The 21,787-nt window shown below is 40.9% G+C and overlaps 1 protein-coding gene and 1 long non-coding RNA gene across 2 annotated transcripts in view; one reads left to right on the top strand and one right to left on the bottom strand.

Annotated features, from left to right (window-relative positions):
- Positions 1-7,841: 7,841 nt before the first annotated feature.
- Positions 7,842-17,807, top strand: LOC309494061. Its single transcript, XR_014204203.1, has 2 exons — positions 7,842-8,168; positions 15,502-17,807. It is a non-coding gene; the product is annotated as an uncharacterized lncRNA (long non-coding RNA).
- nr3c2 (nuclear receptor subfamily 3, group C, member 2) overlaps positions 8,774-21,787 on the bottom strand; it is an 80,557-nt gene continuing 67,543 nt past the window's right edge. The window contains exons 7-9 of the mRNA XM_082163218.1: positions 21,072-21,202; positions 14,067-14,224; positions 8,774-12,683 (exon numbers count right to left, since the gene is read on the bottom strand). Of these exons, the coding sequence (XP_082019344.1) occupies positions 12,528-12,683; positions 14,067-14,224; positions 21,072-21,202 (445 nt within the window). The 3' untranslated portion in view covers positions 8,774-12,527. The remainder of the gene's footprint in view (positions 12,684-14,066; positions 14,225-21,071; positions 21,203-21,787) is intronic.

Below are 21,787 nucleotides of genomic sequence, written 5' to 3'. Positions count from 1 at the left end.
TGCCCCTGTCATGAGAGTGGAGGTCGCCACCCTACTGGCGAAGGGTGCGATCGAGATTGTCCCTCCAGCCGAAATGAAGTCCGGCTTTTACAGCCCCTACTTCATTGTACCGAAGGCAGCGATCGACCTGAAGGACGCCTACTTCCATGTCTCCATTCTTCCTCGACACAGACCGTTCCTACGGTTTGCTTTCGAGGGGCAGGCATACCAGTACGCGGTTTTCCCTTTCGGGCTAGCCCTGTCTCCTCGTGTCTTCACGAAGGTCGTCGAGGCAGCCCTTGTTCCTCTACGGGAACACGGGGTTCGCATCCTGAACTGTCTCGTCGACTGGCTGATCCTAGCTCACTCTCGAGACCAGGTTTGCGAACACAGGGACCTAGTGCTCCGGCACCTAGCTCGTCTGGGCCTTCGGGTCAACTGGGAGAAGAGCAAACTCTGCCCCGTGCAGAGGATCTCTTTTCTCGGTATGGATATCGACTCGGTCGCCATGTGCGCGCAGCTTACGAGCGAGCGCGCGTAGTCACTGCTGACTTGCCTTCGTCAATTCGAGGGCAAGAGTGCGGTCCCACTGAAACTTTTTCAGAGGCTCCTGGGGCATATGGCATCCGCAGCCGCAGTAACGCCGCTCGGATTGCTTCATATGAGACTGCTTCAGCTTTGGCTTCGCGATCGAGTCCCGAGGTGGGCATGGCAACACGGCACGCTCCGAGTCCCAGTGACTCCGACCTGCCGTCAGACCTTCACCCCGTGGTTGAACCTCAGTTTTCTTCGGGCTGGTGTGCCCTTAAAACGAGCTTCCAGGCATGTTGTTGTATCAACAGATGCCTCCACCGCGGGCTGGGGCGCCATGTGCAGTGGACATGCTGCCGCGGGCTCCTGGACAGGTCCCCAACGCCTTTGGCATGTCAATTGCCTCGAGTTGCTGGCTGTACGCCTTGCCCTGCACCGCTTCCGGGCGTTGCTCAGGGGTCAACACGTACTAGTCCGATCAGACAATACCGCCACAGTAGCGTACATCAACCGTCAAGGTGGTCTACGCTCCCGCCGTATGTCGCAACTCGCCCGCCACCTCCTCATATGGAGTCAGAAGCATCTGAGGTCGCTTCGAGCCATTTATATCCCGGGAGAGCTGAACCGCGCGGCCGACGAGCTGTCTCGGCTTCGGCCTCTCGCTGGAGAATGGAGACTCCATCCCCAGTCGGTCCAGCTGATTTGGGATCAGTTAGGGGACGCTCAGATAGATCTGTTTGCCTCCCACGACTCGTCCCATTGCGACCTGTTTTATTCCCTGACGAGGGCACGCTCGGCACGGATGCACTGGCGCACAGCTGGCCGCGGGGCCTACGCAAGTATGCGTTTCCCCCAGTGAGCCTTCTTGCGCAGACCTTGCGCAAGATCAGGGAGGACGAGGAGCAGGTGATATTGGTTGCCCCGTATTGGCCCAACCGCACCTGGTTCCCAGAACTAGTACTCCTCGCGACAGCACCTCCCTGGCCTATTCCTCTGAGGAAGGACCTGCTTTCTCAGGGACGGGGCACCCTGTGGCACCCTCATCCTGATCTTTGGAACCTCCACGTGTGGCTCCTGGACGGGACGAGGTAGGTTTGAGTACCCTACCACCAGCGGTGGTGGCTACCATCACTTCCGCTAGAGCATTGTCCACGAGACATGCCTATGCGTTGAAGTGGAACCTCTTCGTCAACTGGTGTTCTTCTAAACATCAAGAACCCACGAAATGCCCGATCAGTGTCGTGCTTTCCTTCCTGCAAGAAGGGTTGGAGCGAAGGCTGTCTCCCCCCACCCTGAAAGTGTATGTTGCCGCCATTGCCGCACATCACAACGCAGTCGAAGGTAAGTCCGTTGGAAAGCACGACCTGATCATCAGGTTCCTGAGAGGAGCGAGGAGACTGAATCCTCCTCGCCCTCCTCTCGTTCCCTCTTGGGACCTCTCAGTGGTTTTAACTGCCCTGCAGAGTGCTCCCTTCGAGCCTCTGCAATCAGTGGAGCTTAAGTTCCTGTCGATGAAGACAGCGCTCCTGGTTGCATTGGCCTCCATCAAGAGGGTAGGGGACCTGCAGGCATTCTCGGTTGACGAAGCGTGCCTGGAGTTCGGGCCGGCTAACTCTCACGTGATCCTGAGACCCCGGCCTGGATATGTGCCCAAGGTTCCCACCACACCCTTTCGAGACCAGGTGGTGAACCTGCAAGCGCTGCCTTTGGAGGAGGCAGACCCAGCCTTGGCACTGCTCTGTCCAGTACGCACCCTTCGTGCTTACGTAGACAGAACGCAGTGTTTCAGGACCTCTGACCAGCTCTTTGTCTGTCATGGTGGGAAGCTGAAGGGAAAGGCTCTCTCCAAGCAAAGGTTGTCTCACTGGATAGTGGACGCCATTGCTTTGGCTTACCAGCAGCAAGGTCGACCATGCCCCCTTGGTGTGACGGCCCACTCCACCCGGAGTGTGGCATCCTCTTGGGCTCTAGCGCATGGCGCCACGCTAACAGACATCTGCAGAGCTGCAGGCTGGGCGACACCTAACACATTCGTGAGATTCTATAATCTCCGAGTAGAGCCAGTTTCTTCTCATGTACTCGCTTCAACTAGCCGGTATAGATTCTGCTCAGGTGTCTTCGCTTGCTCGCCATTCCTCTCCACGGACGGGATTCGTGCGATGTTTTCTCAGGTGAGCCTAATAAGCCCTGAGTCTCCTCCAGCACTGACGACGTCAACGCCAGAGTCATGCCACCGGCAGCTTTCGCGCTTGGCTAGGTGCCTCCATGTGCATGGTTCCCCCTCTGGGCGACCCCCACATGTGTATTTCCACTGTAAGCCTCTTCGAGCATGTGTCTTTCCCTTGGCAAGCCACCTTGCCACCCCTGGGGTTGAAATATTCCACCTGCGGTTGGACACCCCAGTGTTTCTCCGTATGTGTATTCCAATTTCATTGCCATAGGCTCGTTTTATATACTCGAAGATGACAGGCTTTCTAAGCGAAACCCCATTCGTCGTCATCCGACGTAACGTCTCCGTTCCCTACTCAGGGAACGAGGGTTACATACGTAACCGAGACATTGTGCTTTTCAAGGATAGTGCCAAGGGGCAGCATGTATAGGGAGAAATAGCAGGGGGCCAAGAACTGATCCTTGAGGGACGCCATATTTAATATCTACTGGAGGGGATGATTTAACTCCCAGTTTGACAGAGAATGATCTCTCTGTCAGATACGATATAAACCAGCGTAAGACAGGGCCCTGTAGTCCAACACTATTTTCCAAACGATCAATAAGAATACCATGATCGATAGTGTCGAAGGCAGCGCTGAGGTCAAGGAGGATAAGTAATGCACTTGATCCAGAGTCAATAGTAAGAAGGATGTCATTATAAACTTTAAGTAGTGCGGATTCTGTGCTATGGAGGGCTCTAAAACCAGATTGGAATTTATCCAATATGTTAAAACTCGTCAAGAAAGAGGAGATCTGCTGGAAAACTGCTTTTTCCAGAATTTTAGAAATAAAAGATAATTTAGAAATGGGTCTAAAATTTCTAGGGTCGTTGGGGTTAAGATTGGGTTTTTTCAACAGTGGTTGTACCACTGCGTGCTTAAAACCAGAGGGAACAACAACTGCTTGGATAGGATATCTCTGCTCTGAATTGCTTTTTCTACTGGCAATTGCCATAGGTTGCAGACCGGAAGAATGCTCCTGATATAATACAGCACCATAGCCCTTTTAGATGGGCATCTACATGGAAGATGTAGGATTTGTTGGGGTCTGCAAAAGCTAGGACTGGGGTTTTAGTGAGACTCTGAATGATCTGCTGAAAGGCAACCGTGCATGACTGGTTTCATCTGTCTCCGAAGGGCTCAGACTGTTTCAGGTACAGTAGGTTTTGGATTTATCTTTGTCCAACTTTTTACCTCGCTGGGTAGGTTTATAACCCTTTGTGAGCTCAGTAAGAGGTTAGACAATTGCAGCGTAGTTGGGTTTGAACCTACGGTAATACCCACAGAAGCCAAGAAAATATCTCAATGTCTTAAGATCCGTAGGCTGTGGCCAGGCGCTCATTGCCTTGACCTTGTCAGGGTCTGTTGCAATGCCATCAGCAGATATTATATGTCCATACTTTACTTTGGTCTGGCAGAATTTACACTTGTCCAATGACACTTTTAGCCCCAATTATTCGAATCTGTCCAGGACCTATAGAAGTTTTTCCCTGTGCTCTTCCAACGACTTTCAAAAAGACAATCGGGTTATCCAGGCAGACAAGGACCTCAATCCAAGCAGGATTGCAGACTCATATCACCAACAGCTTTTTCCATCAAGCACTGGAAAGTCACAGGGACCCCAGTAATGCCCTGTGGCATACACTCAAACTAATAGAATCCTAAAGGGCATATAAAGACTTTTTTTTTCATTATCCTCTTCAGACAGAGCTATTTGGTAATTGCCACTTCAGAGGTCAAGGACGAAAAAAAAAAACCATATACTCCTTGACAAACAGTCCAATGCATCGTCAATGTAGGGAGTAGTATACTGGTCAGGCACTGTTTGAGCATTAAGTGTGCGATAGTCTGTGCACATTCTTACGCTTTCCTTTTTCTTCTGGGCTATTACAATATGGGAGGCGTAGGGGCTTTGTGATTCCTTGATGATGCTGACTTTCATAATCTCCTGAATGCATCTTCGAACATCATCAATATCTGTGGGAGCCAAACGCTTGGAACGCTCATGAAAGGGCCTAGAATCAGACAGCTGAATATATTGTTCTACTATATCCCACCAAACCCACGTCCCACTTGTGTAGAGAGAACGCAGAAGCTCTTTCCGACAATGCCTGCTTAAAGGCTGATTTATACTTCTGCGTCGGACCTACGCCGGAGCCTCTACGCTGTAGGCAACGCGTTGGTTTTCATTTATACTTCTGCGTTGTTGTCCGCGTTGACGCGCAATTACACTTGCAGAGGGAGCATGTGAAACCCGAGGGAGTGGTCCCAGCAGACCAATCACAGCGCTTGCGTCCGCGTAGAGTTGACGCGTTGTTACATTTTTGGAGAGGTGCACGTCAGGGTACGCCGAAGGGTACGCACGCTACACACAGCCTACGACGTAGCTACGGCGTAAGTTCGACGCAGAAGTATAAATTGGGCTAAAGTCTCTGTTTCCATGTCTCAGGAATAGAAGAGTCTCCCAAGTTAATTTTGGTTTTGTATCAATCTCTCATCTTTGAGGCTAGGGATAACGGATCTGTTGGATATAAGTGACCAACCACTGTTCCTACCGGAATCACTGTGTCCTTCAAAGATTAATTATGCTTCAGTAGCAGGAAATGGTTGACATCCATTTCAGAATGTGGCACTACCATGAGCTGTAGTAACACTCTTATTAGCATGGTTACAAGATCAGCAGTTTAAGACATTCAATTTGTAAGCACATAACACAAGAATGAATTTGAAGAAATAATGTGTTTTAAAAGAGTGAGATGATGAAATTTAATAGAAATATATGCACTTTATAAGACCTGACCTAAACAAGCCATCAACAATTAATTTAACCCTTCTGTTGTTTCTTAGGCGGGGTTATTACATTTTATATCAATGCACAAGTTCAGCTAGAATCTGGAGGCACACTTGCTTTTGTTGTTGTCTTTGATTCGCTACCTGTCTCGTCGTGTCTGGAGTGACGTCTTGGGAAGCCAATCACGTTCGGGAGTGTCGGTGGATAAATGTCTCATGGCTGAAGTTTGAAATTTGAGGCTAGCAAAACTGTAAAGTCGTTGACTGAAGCTTTGCTGCAAAAACCTAACTTAGAAAACAAGTCTCTAAACGGAAAAGAAAAGAAACTAAGTAAAAGAAAGAAAAGTAAATGAGACGAGAGTAGTTAGATGACTTGCATGAAGCTGTTCGGTCTTAACCCATTTTCAGGTCTGATCTCAACTCTTTCTCGTCATCTCATCTTCTCGTCTTATACTGAGGTGTTTGACCAACCCTTCGGAGGAATTCTGACCAATTAGACATTGTCTTTAGTTCAGGGTGTTACTGTTTCTCCTCCCCTCACATTACATGGTTACATCTCTTAACTTTCCTGCTCTAGCAGAGTACAATTCAGACATGAATACATCTATAATACACCAAGTACAATACATTTGACAAAGATTTGATTCACACAATAATTTGAGAAATGAGAAATCAATCACGCACATAGTAAACAAGACACACTTCCAATCAACCATTCAATAATTATAACGATTGCATGTGTAACACATTTAAATTAAGGCAGTTAACAGACTCTTAATTTGAAACAAATGTAGTACAAGTACAAACTTTCCTGTAGCTCAAACAGTATAGTGTTGGTGCTTGCAACGCCAAGGTCATGGGTTCGATTCCCAGGGAAAGCAAGAACTGATAAGAATGTAAATGTGTACCTTGAAATGCAATGTAAGTCGCTTTGGATATAAGCGTCTACCAAATGCGTAAATGTAAGTCCGTCTAGAATTGTTTTGGAATTATCTGATGCATTTTGATATGTGACGGCAGTCTCTGTGGTTTTTAAGAGATTTTTACATCTCCGAAACGATCTGTCTTGTCAAAGTTGACATCTTAAGTGTCTCTTCTCTAGTTGGGATTATCTTTTACATGTGTTCTCTGTCTTATATGTAGAAGAGTCAGTTAGTTTCGAAACTGAATGGTGCCCAATTGACAAATCATCTGATTTAGGGTCCTGAGTGTTGATTTGGAATTTGGCTCTTTTTTACAGTCTGAAGGAGTCATTTCTGTTTGATTCGTTCAGTTACTACATAAACGCTTGAAAAGGTTAGTATTGGTGTCCAAAATAACAGTTTTTTTGGTCTGGGCTACATGGTCATGGATAGATCAAGGCTAAGACTGAAAGTATTTCCTGAGCTCCTGTGATTTTGGCAGGGAATTCAACGTCTACCATCACATAACTGGAAGCCCCAAATGGCCAATCCGGAGATGGGGTAAATGGAAACTTCTGACAGATACTATTTGTACCAGGCTTCGAAGATGTTGGTTACTTGCGAGCCACTGTCTAGTAAGGCATCACATGCCTGTCTGTTGACTTTCAGCTGGACAACAGACATTGTGCCAACCAACCCTTCTGGAACGGAAGTTGCCGTTGTTTTTGTATGTCTACTGCACTCCACTTGACTGAAGAGTCAGTTCGTGAGCTTAGAATTATAAGGTTCTATCTCCGTTTAGGGTAGTTCTGAGATATTGAGCATCAAAGTTTTTACATCCCAGCTGGCAAAACTGTTATGTAGTATAATCTACTATTATAGCTCAACAAGACCATCACCCTACAGGTACTTTGAGGATAGAATATCAAAATCCTGGCACATTTGGAAATGGGATTTTTTAAGATGGCCCAAATGGAGATAGAACCTTATAATTCTGAGAGCTCTGATTCTGTTTGGAATTATAAGGTTCTATCTCCACTTTTACAAATAAAACCCCACATTTCAAAGAATAAATGTATATAACCATTGATTTTAATAAATTTATATATTTATAATACAAGCACACAGCTTGATTGGATTTTTGATTTTGATTGGATATTGAATCTACTGGAGATAGAACCTTATAATCCCAACTCGGTTTATGTTTTTGTGATTTTTTTTACAAAAATAACACCACACAGGCATTAATAAACACCTAATGGATCAGATTATGTCAAAAACTCAATTTCGACCAAAAGTGGAGATAGAACCTTATAATTCTAAGCTCACTGAGCCTTTGGCTCAGGTGAAAGCAAATCTCTACCTTTTGTTTTTTTTAGTAACTGGATTAATCTTCGAATGACTTTGGCTTGATTTTCAGAATTGTCCACTTTCTCCACAGTGGTAGGAGTAATATTCATTCGCATCACTGGACGTAGTCTTCTTATATATATGCGTGTGTGAGTATATATATACCGGGACAATTTCCGGAAGTCTCCACAGGTAAGGAGGCAACAGGAGCAATGGGCTTTTTACTTTGATCTTTCTGCTGTAATCTTTTGATCTTTTTTTTTTCTTTTTCTTTTTTCAGTACTGTCACTACAGGGTCAGGACAACTTTCTAATGTTGTAGCTTTCATGACTGGACCTGCAAACACCTCTACTTATTTCACATCTCCATGAGGGGTAGATGCCATGTAAAAAGTTTGTCAACAAGAGTAAGTTTGAAACTCAAAAAAACCCCTGCTGTCTGTTTCAGAAAAACGCCTGACAACATTTACAACATTTTACATATTGACCTTTTGTAAATAGTCCACTTTTTCAGTCTTTTTGGGTATATACCTGTACATTGGAGTGCTCAAACTCTTTCTTATATTATCAAACTGAACCTATGTGTAAAACACTTAACGATAAGTTAGTGCTCCACTAGCCAATTCTTTTGGCAGATTTGTATCGTCATTTACATACAGTAGTTGTTTGAGAATCCGTGGAAGTTAGTGAGTGGCTACTGGAAAAGTACTTTCTGACAAGATCAATTGTTTCTGAAATTGTCGCCGGGAGTTGCAGTTCACAATATCACAAAAGTATAAACTTTGCAAATTGCCCTTAAGTTAATCCTGAACAGATGACCAGACTGTCTAGAACTTAAAGACTTAGATTCAAATATATCAAAACTCAAATACACTTGCTAATGCACTTGAAACACTTGACTTAGCAGATATTCTAAAGCCGAAATCGAATATATTTGTGTAGTTATACAGTAAATACACTGAAATTTACAGTAAAATGAACACCAATTCCTGAAAGAAAGAGAGCACAGAAATTAATTGTTAACAGGTTTATTGGAATCCCTTGATGTTTCTGCAAACACAGTTATGGCAAGATTTGCAACAAGATATACAGTTTAGAGGAACTAATTGCATCTGTCTTTTGCTCACGTTGAATATTTCTGTACTGAGGAGATTTGCTAACAAATATTGTACAAAGCACTGATTTAAAAAAGGGAAAAATCAAAATATGAACAGGAAATGCTCTTTTGTCACAAAAGAGATATGGCTTTGTCACTTCAAACAAATGTATAGCACACAGATTCAGGTTTATCCCCCCCAAAAAAGAAAAGTCAAAATCCATTAACACATGAGTGTTAATGTTCAAACAAACAAAATGAGATCTGTGGGTTTTCACTAGTAAGCTGCATTTTATTCTGTTTCAACATATTGGTTACCTTGACCATGCTTTGCCCTCATTTTGCACAAAGGTGCTGCTTGGTGGTAATGTGATTTGTACAAATGCATAGTTTTACATGTTAGACTCCCCAAAAACACATCTAAAATGTCTTATGTAGACTGTCAAAGCTGAAGTAACAAGCAACCCAAAAGCATCCAGTGGATCCACACTAACTTTTAGTATTTCAAGCTTCATCATTTGGTGATGGAGTAACGCAAATTGCAAACATGCTGCAACAAGCATGGCATTCTATATTCTCTTTAAGTTGCAGATAGACATCTGAATTAATATCAGGCTGTTCAGGTTCAGTTGTGCTCCCTGCCCTAGTTCTGTCTTTAGGTTTTTCTTACATAAATGTTTAATTTTTTGTATACTTTTTTAAAAATTCCATATACTGTTTAAATAATAATAATAATATAGAGCATTGCTAGTTCACAAGACATCAATGACTTGTGAAACACAGAAGAAAAAATATATATTTTCTAACAGTGCAAAACTAAAGAGTTAATTTTCAATGTTTTCTTGCTTGGTTTGATTTTTCTGTATATATTTATTTTAAAAATTCTGGGAAACATTTTTTTTTGGCAACCACAAGTACTTTTCCTTTCCGCTAAATGAAGCTAACCTCTGAAGTGAGCACTGTGTTGTGTTTTTTTGTTTGTTTGTTTGTTTGTTTGTTTGTTTTTTGTTTGTTTTTTTGTTTTGTTTGTTTTTTTAGATTTGTATGCGAAGCGATGGGTAAAAAAAACACAAACACATACAATTAGTTCACATTACTACAGACCAAAATGACAAGTTTAAAGTTAGTGACATTCAGGGAGTAAACAAGTCTCTCTTGCTGTGAAAAGTAAATAAATGATGTGAAAAATAAAATAAAAATGTGTATCCATCATGCTCTCTGGGTCTTGCTCTGGATTCTGATTGACTACGGTCAGTCAGTAACTGTTAAGGGGGAAATGTGTGACATCCCGATGGCCGACAAATATGTAATATAGAAATGTTCCATACAACTCAACATAATAATTCTCTGATTTATTTACAATAGATACTGTAAAATGGTAACTTTTGTGAGAAAAAAGGCACAAGTTTCCCTTCTTAAATACACTGTAAACATCTTTTCAAAAAGCATGCATAAACATTTCACTTTACAAAAGATCTCATATACTCTTTTTAGACAAATTACTAATATATTGTGTCCAGCAAAATAGAATCTCTCAAAAATACTTCACATCCTATGAGCCTTTTAACATCTATTCTTTTATATTTATATATCTGTGTATTTAAAAAAGGGAAAGGTTGGTTGGGGTTGGGGGGGAGAGACTACTGTAAATACCTTTGCAACATCTAGTTTGAGGTCCATAAAAAACTTTCAACATACAGTGTATTGACAGGTTGGTGAAAATAGGGTTTGCCTGGGTACCACAGATTGATTGATTTGTTCTTTTTGAACTATTATAATTATGATTTTTGTCCTCCAACAGTCGCTTACCACCAACCAGCTACATCACAAAAGCAAACATCAAAAGTTATTGGACCTTTCCAGTTCACAACCCTTCCATACTGACCCCCACCCCCCACCCAGAGCACATTACATAACCAACACAATAGCAGAACATCAAATATACCAATTATCACATTATCGTGTCTGTGCAAATCAAAATCAGCCAATAGCATCATACTAATCCTATCACAGAGAAAACCAACAATGCCCTCTCAAAAATGAAGCTTTCTTGTGGATTTAGGGAATTTTAGAGAAACAGAAAAACAAATACACACACACACACAAATGCACAAAACGCACACAAACCTTCATTGTCCTCAGACTCACAGCATTTCAGAACAAGCAGTACCTCTTTTGATTCCATCAGTAGCACAGTGGGGTTATGAAACATGAAACAGTGGTCCAAATTCCTTTTTTAGTTATAATTCACTCAAGTACTCTCAAGTCGACTGGTATTTTCCAAAAATAGCCAGGTTTTAATTGCAAGGTGGTTTAAATCAGAAACTTCCTATGTACAACGTTTGAAAAATATGCCTACAAGCCACAATTATAATCATAAGATACACATATATTGTGTTTATGAGCAGGTTACTGTTATTGTTGTTTACTAATATGAAAGCTGTATGCTTCAAAAAAGCTGATTAATCACATACTGTATCTAACTGTACATGTGCTGCTACTGAAAATCGTCTACTTTTTACGTTAAGAAAACAGAAGCACCTTGTTAGAAAATGGCTTCTAGCTGGATTGATTCTTTGAAACAAAACAAAAACTTTACAATCGTATAAAATGCCTTTCTCCTCTGGAACTGTAAATTAGTACTGCGTTTTCCTTAACGTCAAAAGGGAGCTGGTTTAGTAACAGCTTAGGTACAATTTACTAAATTTGCTACAGTCCTAGCTCGCACACAAAATGTGGCATGTGTGTCTGCGTGATCTTAATTTTTTTTACAAGACGAGCTATAATATTTGCTGTATTGCAAATGTAAAAAATCAAATAAAATTCTCCTATCCAATAGCATTTTTGTCGAGCTGCCATTTTTCAGCTTATCAATTATCGGGCCACCACAGCACTCCATCAGCGTGGCCAGGTCTCTCCATGTAAACACTTCAAGTCATCAAAATATACATTGATGCCATTTTTGCAGATAAATTTAGATTTGATTCTTTCTACAATAACTTTTATGCACCAATTAGTCACAATTCAGCTTAATTTTATGTATTGTAGCCCTTGATTATGTCCTTTCTCATTGCGTCTTTGCAAACACCCCAATTTAATCTTCTGTTTCTTGAAAGTGATACGGTGGTGGAGATATTTCTGTCTTAACCAGCTATAACGAGCAGTTTTGTTACTGAATCTCTCATTTTATGAGCGCCAAAATTTGAGAGAGTTACATAAGAATGCAATGGCATTTACTGGCAGATTGACAGGTCTGGGAGTCAAGGATATGTCTAGTATGTGGGCCCATATTACTGTGTGTGTGTGTGTGTGTGTGTGTGTGTGTGTGTGTGTGTGTGTGTGTGTGTGTGATGTATTCACATGTGACTGTGCACTATAGCTTTACCAAAGAATATGGCTTCATATCCATATAGAACATTGTCAGCATTGTCTTTGGGGGTAAGAAACGCTCAGTCACATGAAATATGAGTTCTTCTCTGTTGGCCGGGTACAGAGATCACTCTTTGCCTTCCCTCACTATGCAAGCCTTATATGGCTTTAAACCAAGCCTCACGTTACGCCTTGCTTTGTGCATAGCGGGCTTGCTCTTTTTCGCTCTCTGAGGGCTGGGAGTCCTCTGTTTTTCCTCTCATTTGATCCTTCATTTTTCCCTCCTTTTGCAAGCTTTCAGTCATTTCTTGTGAAAGTAGAGGGTGTTTGTTAGGCCTGACTCCACCTTTGGTATCTGGTCACTGATAATTTCCACCAACATCTCGGGAAACTCGACTTTTAGAGCCTGGGATTCACGGAAAGTGTAGAAACAAAAGTCCAACAGGCTCCCCACAAGCTGTAAAGAGAGAGAGGACACTTCAGTCAAGGGAACTGTCATATTTAATTCAAGATGACAGTGCTTATCATTAATGCTCTGGTGAAACATGAGTCTGGATAAACATGTATTGATGTATTAGAAAAGAAAAGACGGCTGAGCTCATTTATGGATGCTCCGTCTAACTGACCAAAGCGCTTTTAGGCAGAACTTGTTTCTCTTCATCTTACAAATTAATAAATCAACACTGCTGTCAAGTGTTCTTCGCCCTCAAGTGCAATTCAAAACGTCTTTTCCAGTACTTTTGTGTGCTATTACAAAATGTTGAGCTGGCAGCAATGCAGAAAGTGATTAGAAATGAACAGCTCTCAGAAATGAACTGCGGCTCTCATCTCTCAGTGGCATCATGAAGGATGGCAGTTTTTCATTTGAATGCACACTTGACATAACTCTTTAATAATCTGTAATATTAATATTAAAATAAATATCTGGAATATACTGTAATAAAGCTGTAATATTTTAACATCCAATGATTTTAAACATTAATGTTTTTCAGCTTCTATTGTGAGTCACTTCTTGAGGATGCATAAATATCAGCTCATTCTGATTTGTATTGATTTTTATTTTGTTGGACAAATATTTGAGGTATTTGATTTAAATAAGAACAGATTCATGTATTTAGATGTCTTTTTTTTTTTGTCAGAATGGGGTCTGCACTTACTACAGACACTATTAAAATAAAGCTGATGATTTCTACTACTAGAAACAAATTCTATAAACTATGTCCCTTTTATTTACAGTACATCTGGAGTTGTCAAACTGAGGTCCAGGGACCCCAAGGATGTTAACTTAGGATATTAAATAAGTTTAGTGCAAAGAATGTATCTTGTCATAAATCATGAGCTTAATGACAGCCTTAAAAACAAAGCTGAAATATCTTACATTTAATAGTGGGTAGAAAAAGGATAGTCAACTTAATACAAAGTATTCAGGATAATGATTTAATTTCTTTAGTGCAATGACAATACAAAAGCTGATTATTTAGTTTTGGCAACAATTATTATAATTTTTTTTTTTATATATATAATCTCTTGCTTAGTATTTTTCTCATACAGATCTTTTTTAAAAAAAATTTAAGAACCTTTAAACTGCTTTGCTTGAACGTTATTTAAAATTAAAATGAGCATAATTATGACAGACCTTCTGGAAATCAGATGAGGTATTGTACATGACAGGGATTAGTTTAGGGAGGTATAGTTAGGATTTTTAGATGTGTATGAATGCCTCTTAAGGGAACCGTTGTGAGAAACCAATGAGCTTAATAAATTACTCTGGATAATTAGAGCAGATTTGCATCTGACTTTGATCTATTAGCCGTTAACAGGGGAAAGTGTTTCGACTTACTTCATGCATGGCGTCCAATAGCTTGGTGAGCTGGAAGAAGCGCTGCCATGTCTGGCCGGAATTGTTAGTGGCTTTCCCAACTGAGCGGCGGAGCTCCTTGATGTAATTCACCCGCATCTCCTCAAATGCCCCTTGGTTCTTCAGACCATCTTTGGGCACTGTCAATAAAAAAAGGATGTCACTTTATTACAGTGGCCAGTACTCGCTATATGAAAGTGAAAGTGACATATGAAGGCCAAGTATGGTAACCCACTGAATAAGTCATTTAACCCATCCAAGTTAGTGCACACACATTAGGAGCAGTGAGTAGTGAACACACACACACACACACTGCAAACCGAGGACACACACACCCGGAGCAGTGGGCAGCCATTTTTGCTTTTGGGGGTTAGGTGCCTTGCTCCAGTCATTTCCTGCCGGTATTGAGAATCGAACCCGCAACCTTTGGGTTAACAGTCCGACTCTAACCATTAGGTTGGAGAGTTTAGGTTAGTAGAGAGTAAAACAACACTATTTCCTTTAAGATGCATCTGTCTCTATGTCAGTCTCTTTATTCATCCTTCCATCTAATCTGTCTGTCTCGCAGTCTACCTTCTCAGGTGATTAATGTCCCCTTGTGTAAAGTTATTCAGGATTAACTCAAAGTACTAAAAGCTACTTTCACTTTTGGCAGATGAGAGATAGAATCTCATTCAGGTTGAAGGGAGTAATTCTCTCCTATCGTGTAGAGAACAAGTGCACTTATGGCCAACAGCCAACCACGTGAAATGACATTCAGCTTCTGGACAGCTGAAAAAGAAACAGCTCGTCCTCACCCTCTTTCTACCCATCTTTCATCCACATGCAAATAACGTCTATTCTGATGAAATTAGTAGATTTGTTGCACCCCATTCTTTCATTTCTGTTTGTCTCAAAGTGATTTTGATAATAACAATAAGTTTTTGCAGACAAACCAGTATATGCTAAAAAAGCAATTACCCAGCAGCACCGTAAGGTTGTAGTGATAATTATGGAAATTATAAAAATGCAAGAACCAACATCATTTAATAATATTCAGTGTTGCCTTAAGGCACAAACATGTTCCCTATTCTTAGCACGGAACTAACAAAAATTCTGGCCAGTTGATAATACCTAGAATATCAAAATCAACTGCTGGCGGTATTTAACACCAAAACTTTGGAACAGTCTCCCTAACTTTGTCCGGGAAGCAGGCACACTGTCAGTTTAAATCTAGACTAAAACCGCATCTCTTTTACCTGGCATTCATATAGAACATTATATATTTATATTATTCAAATCAGTTAAATGATTATTAGGCTGCATAGATTAGGTCAGCCGGAACTGGGGACACTTCCTATAACACCCGATGTACTCGTTACAGCATAAGAAGAATGGCATCTACGCTAATGTTAGTCTTCTGCTTCCCTTCTGTCAGCCGGATCCGGGCCGTATCCAGATCAGATGGAGGACCTGCGCCTGGACACGACCACAACTCATCCCTGAAGTGCCAGCCTCATCAGCCCTGTGAAGGTCTCATCGACACCTCAACAAACCCATCTCCATACCGGCGTAATGACTCCAACCTCCAACCAGATGGAACTGGATAAATATTGTGAATGTTCTGATCCAATCTGACTTCTGACTTGTAATGCTGCCTGAATCATAATCATACACAGTTCGTTCGTTGGCCAGAGGAGAACTGGCTCCCGACTGAGCCTGGTTTCTCCCAAGGTTTTTTTTTCCTCCATTCTGTTTAGGGTTGGGTACCGAAACCCGGTTCCAATAGAGAACCGGTTCCGACGTAAACGGTAGTATCGAGACCGAATAAGAACGCAACTTTCTGTGCCTGATTTCGGTGCCTGACTTTTTTCACCGCCCCCTATAAAACATCTCGCTGCACAAATGATCCAATAACAAAACATATCCAGTTAACCAGCAGAGCATTCATTTAGTTCGTTTGTTAAATAAGAGACGATCTAGCGCTGAACTGTGTTTTTTTTTAATGATCAAAGTGCTCGTTGCCGCTGCGATCAGTGGCGCTGATACAGTGTTTTCTCTTGTGGCTCGCGCACACCGCACTTTCTTCACTCGGACGCGCGCTTCAATACGTTGCAGAGATCGATCTATTTATGAGGCGTCGTCTATATGAGTATGTGCGCGGAGAGTTTGTGTGTGCGTGCTCGCGTCTCAGATGAGTATGTGCGCGAGTTTGTGTGTGTGTGTGTGCTCGCGTCTCAGATGAGTATGTGCGTGAGTTTGTGTGTGTGTGTGTGTGTGTGTGTGTGTGTGCTCGCGTCTCAGATGAGTATGTGCGCGAGTTTGTGTGTGTGTGTGTGTGTGTGTGTGTGTGTGTGTGTGTGTGTGTGTGCTCGCGTCTCAGATGAGTATGTGCGCGAGTTTGTGTGTGTGTGTGTGTGCTCGCGTCTCAGCTGAGTATGTGCGCGAGTTTGTGTGTGTGTGTGTGTGTGTGCTCGCGTCTCAGATGAGTATGTGCGCGAGTTTGTGTGTGTGTGTGTGTGTGTGCTCGCGTCTCAGATGAGTATGTGCGCGAGTTTGTGTGTGTGTGTGTGTGTGTGTGTGTGTGTGTGTGTGCTCGCGTCTCAGATGAGTATGTGCGCGAGTTTGTGTGTGTGTGTGTGTGCTCGCGTCTCAGCTGAGTATGTGCGCGGAGAGTTCCGTGCGTCTCGTGTGTGTAGAGTTTGTGTGTGTGTGCGAGAGCGACTTTAAATGTGACGTTGTGCATTTCATATAGTTGGAGCATTCAGCAGTATATGTATGTATGACTACTTAGTATATGTGTATGCAAGCGTTTTATGTGTCTGTGAATGAAGTTCGATTTAGGCCCTAGACAGCGCCTCATAGCCTATATTAGTTCTGGTGAAATAAAAAATATATAGCCTAATGCACATAAAGTGTCCCTGCTTGATATACAACCACTGATGAGCATAATCGGTTTAAAAAAAACAACAACAAACAAACAAACAAAAAACTACGAATGCGGATTAGAACCCAAAACCTCTGACACTCTTGACTAAAGTTCAAGTTCAGCTGCAGTGTTCCTCTTCGGGTAAGTCTAGTATTTTAATGCCAACTGCAAATCTTGCATATCAAGTATGAAGTATATCAAGTATATTTATTTGAGGCTATACTATGTGTGTTAAATATTTCTGCTCAGTGTCAGATATTTCTCTGTTTTGTAAAAGTCTATAATATATAATACGTAATATAATATATAATATATATAAATAATATGAGAAGACAAAATTTTGATCTTAAGTGTTTTCGGCTACATCAGTAGCCTTTTAAACGGCACAATTTTTTATTTAATCAGAAATCAGAAAATCTTTTTCAGAAAACACACACAGGTATTATTTTTTTGATAAAGTGTGTGCAGTTTCGTTTTCTTAAGTACCGGTTTAAGAACCGTTTAAGCACCGGAACCGTTTGAAAAATACCGAGTAGGTACTGGTATCGGATAAAACCCAACCAATACCCAACCCTAATTCTGTTACTGATGGAGTTTTGATTCCTTGCCACTGTTGCCTTGGCTTTTGGCTTGCTTAGTTGGAGACATTTATTATTCAACAATATTACTGATCTGCCTTACTTCAGGTGGACGATGACGCAATTTTCTTCTAGAAACAAACTTTGTTGTATTATTTTCATGTTATCAGTGTGAAGCTGCTTTGATACAATCTGTATTGTAAAAAGCGCTATATAAATAAAGGAGATTTGACTTGACTTGACTTAAAAAGATTACACATTTTGTTAACATTACCAAATTACAACAAGAAGTCCTTCAGGATGGTTCAAGCTCTCGACTCTAGTGTGTTGGATGAAAAGCACCATCGTTCATCAGCAGGTGTGTGTTAAATCTACGGTCACCTCCCCCTGTTTTCTTCTCTCCCACTGACCCACATCCAGCCTCTTTAGCCACAGGCTGCCATTTAGAGCCCCACTGAATACAATGTGGGGTGATTACGCCACGCTAATTGGGGTCTTGTCAAAAGAAATACATTCTTCTGCCAGTAGAATCTGTCATTTTGTTGACATATCTGACAGGAAGAGTCAGTTAATAAGGCGACGATGAGTCAGTACACTGATTAATACACTGTGCTGTAGATGAACATATAACGGATGCTATTGATAGTAACAAATTTGGATGTGGAGATACAATCAAATTAAGGTCAATCAACAACACTTGTGGCATTATGTTGAATACCACAACAAATATCTTTGATTTGTCCCTTTTTTTACTTAAAAAAAAATCAAGGTAATGGTGAGGCACTTAAAATCGAAAAAAAATGTTTGTTTTTTTTGAGGTTTTAAAAACAGAAATGTAAAGCTTACAATATTATAACAAATACTTTGGATTTTTTCATGGCAACACTAAATTTGCGCATATGTCTTTACACAGAAGATTAGTACGCTTTTTTTTTTTTTCTTACTAAAACTATGTGCATATTGACTTGCTTATTGTTTATGTCTTGATATACTATTACACAAGTGAGTATTTTAACGTTCACGGATTGGCCACATTAACTGTAAACGTTTTTTTATTATTAATATTAATTATTATATTAATTTGTCAAAATAAAAAATTAAGTGTTGTCAAGTGAGCTAAACTTATATTAATTTAACTTAAAATTTGTAATTTTATCATTTAAAAGCTTAAACAAGTTGCCTGTCCTATCTCTTTCAAATGAATGCTACTTTTTGTTGTATAATGCAAAGACATAACATAAAATAAATAGCTGTCCAAATACTTTGACGTACACGGTGTAATTGCTGATGAAAAAGAATGTAAGATTCACTCAACAAAAGACTTCTGTCAAGGAAATTAACACTGATAATAATACCATCACAATGACACCTTGAATTTTAGACGTATTGCTTTTTGCACAAAAGCAGCATCTGTGAGAATATTTCTTTCCTAATGTCTGGGTCAACCACAAGCCAAAAAACAAAAAAAGCTTAACTGGACTTTATTGCAAAAAAAAAAAAGAGCCAAAAAACAAGAGAGGATTTAGTTTAGTGACTTACTCTTTAGCAGGTCAACACTACCATTGCAAATAAGGTCATGTGAGAGCCTGCAGGGCTTCTGAAACCTTAGCCAAGGTCAAAGAGGAATAACAGTCTCTCTCTCTCTCTCTCTCTCTCTCTCTCTCTCTCTCTCTCTCCTAAAACTACAGCAGCCCTGGAGCCCCACAGTACGAGGCATGACACAATAGCTATAGCAAAAAGGTTGATAACACATTACAAAGAACCAAAATAAAACATTTCTTAAAATGCTGCAATATTAAAATCAAAACATTAAGCTGTAATCATACCATAATATAACGTACACAATACAACAACATTAGTAGAAACAAAACATTTGCATATAAAGTAGATCATAATGATGTGCTCTAATCCACAATGATTTGTGTAATGGGTTGATTTTCCAGTGAAATTCAAATACCAGTTTATTTATAAAACAAAACAGCTCTTCCCAGCAGATCTCCTACATGTTGGACAGCACAGCATATGTCATTACCCCTTAAAACTGTAATGACATACATAAGCTCCATCAAGGGTGTAGTCCGCAAAGGACATCTAAGTTTTATTTTTTATGTTGATTTTGTATCAGGAAAGCTTAAAAAAAAAAAAAAGAATTACTCCATCAAAACCCTCAGCTCTTCAATTATGTACCATCCCTGACTACACTTCTCCCGTTCTCTCTTCTTCCATGAAGCTCTCTTTTTGGAGAGAAAAACACCAGCTCTTGGAGCAATGCCCATCTCCTGACTGGATTTTATTAAGTACAGCAGGGCTTTCTGGAAAGGCTCCAAGGGATCAGCAAGTGGTTGTGGATCCTAAAATCAGATCTCAAACTTTACCTCAGTTTCATATGCTGTAAGCCATGGGTGCGTCTACCTGATCTGAGTGTGTGTGTGTTAGGTGTGTGTACACTATATGAGAGCTAAACCGATCTAGCATCCAAAAGGCTGTATATTATATTATATGATATTATATTATAATCTATTAGCCTAGAAATCTAGACGCACCCTAGCAGCAGCAAATTTTATTTTGCAGCCAGTGTTGTCTAGCAACTCTCCGTTGGCTTGCGAGCTGGAAAAAACAAACTCTAGTCAGGCCAATCACATCGTGTATAGAGTTGGTGGGCGGGCTTAACATAATGACGGCAGAGTTGCGACGGTTCCGCGTGAATTCCCTGCTACTTGAAAACAAAGAAGATGGGTCTTTCGAATCGGCTTTGGGCCGCGACTCTGGAAAACTTGGAGTTAAGCTTTTCTATGAGAAAAGAACAAAGAACGGCACTGAAGTCATTCTTAAAAAAGGAAGATGTGTTCGGAGTTTTGCCGACCGGATACGGCAAAAGTTTAATATATCAACTAGCTCTGCTGGTGGGAAAACGCTCTGGTTGGTTGTAGCGCTATCCTATCCAGGGGGAATATGAAAGACAACCGTTTATCCCGCCCCTCGGATTGAGCCCTGCCAATGGTGAGTTCCCAGACCCAACATCTTGATTTGGGTCTGGCTTGTCAGGCTAATAATCTATTATATTATTAAATAATAATTAGCAATAATATAAGTAATAATAATAATTATTATTATTATTATCATTATAATTAATGAATTGATTAATTATACTTACTCTTACTATGTCCTCGTTATATATTGTCAATTATAGTATATCTCATAAGTACGGAACACTTTTTATACAGTATTAATTATGAATATACCTAAATATGATTTCAGCCACCCACGCTATAAGGAAAGAGAACTGTTTACAATTTGTTGTCTCAATTAATGTGATCCATCAAATGTCTCTTACCTCACACACCCACGTACTCAGTTCGGGTTAAAGGTAAACGTGGCGAGAGAAGACATCCATTCATTCATGCATTTGCTTATTTCCTTCTATTGTTGGCTGGCTCTCGGTATGTTGTGGCTCTTTTTGAAACACATGTGTAAGATGCACATCTGTGCGCACTATCTCACCTGTGCTGAGCAGCAACAGAACCTTCATGGCAAGGAACTCCTCGTAAGTTAGCTGTAGACGGACAAACTCCTGGCTCACCTGCCGCATGCCCACACACAGATCGTACATGGCTGACTGCCGCATACGTTCCCTGGGAGAGAATTTGAGAGGATCTGTAGTAAACAACCTCATTGTCACATTGTCAAAAATTGCTATGAAAATAGTTATATACCTAATACATAAAAGCTAATATGGATAATAATAAAAAATGTTTCTTGAACACCAAAACAGCATATCAGAATGATTTCTGAAGTGAGGAGCATAGCATTGTAATGCCAAGGTCATGGGTTTGATTCCCAGGCAATGCTTTATACCTTGAACACAATGTAAGTCACTTTGGATTAAAGCCTCTTCCTAATTCATAAATGTAACGAATTCTATCTTTGTGGCCTGAAATAAAGAAAACTATGTTCACAAAGGCTTAAATAGATCGCAGGATGAATCCATCACAATCTATTTTACTTACAACTTTTGGTTTCATCTTGACACTTTCTTGGCTGGTTAATAATTTACTTGATAAGATTTGCTGATCTGCCAGTTTGTTTGGCTCTAGGTGTGTATCTGTCTGCATACCTGACTAGGTGAATGCACGTACAATATCTGTCTTCCAAAGCCGTCTAACCAGCAGTCATTCTGTGATCAGGTTTGTCTGCCAGAACTGATTCTGTCTTCCCAT

The sequence above is a fragment of the Leuciscus leuciscus genome (genome assembly GCF_965113295.1).
Source record: "Leuciscus leuciscus genome assembly, chromosome: 3".
NCBI lineage: Eukaryota > Metazoa > Chordata > Actinopteri > Cypriniformes > Leuciscidae > Leuciscus > Leuciscus leuciscus.
The sequence above is the reverse complement of the archived record's forward strand: the minus strand, read 5'-3'. Positions and strand labels throughout refer to the sequence as shown.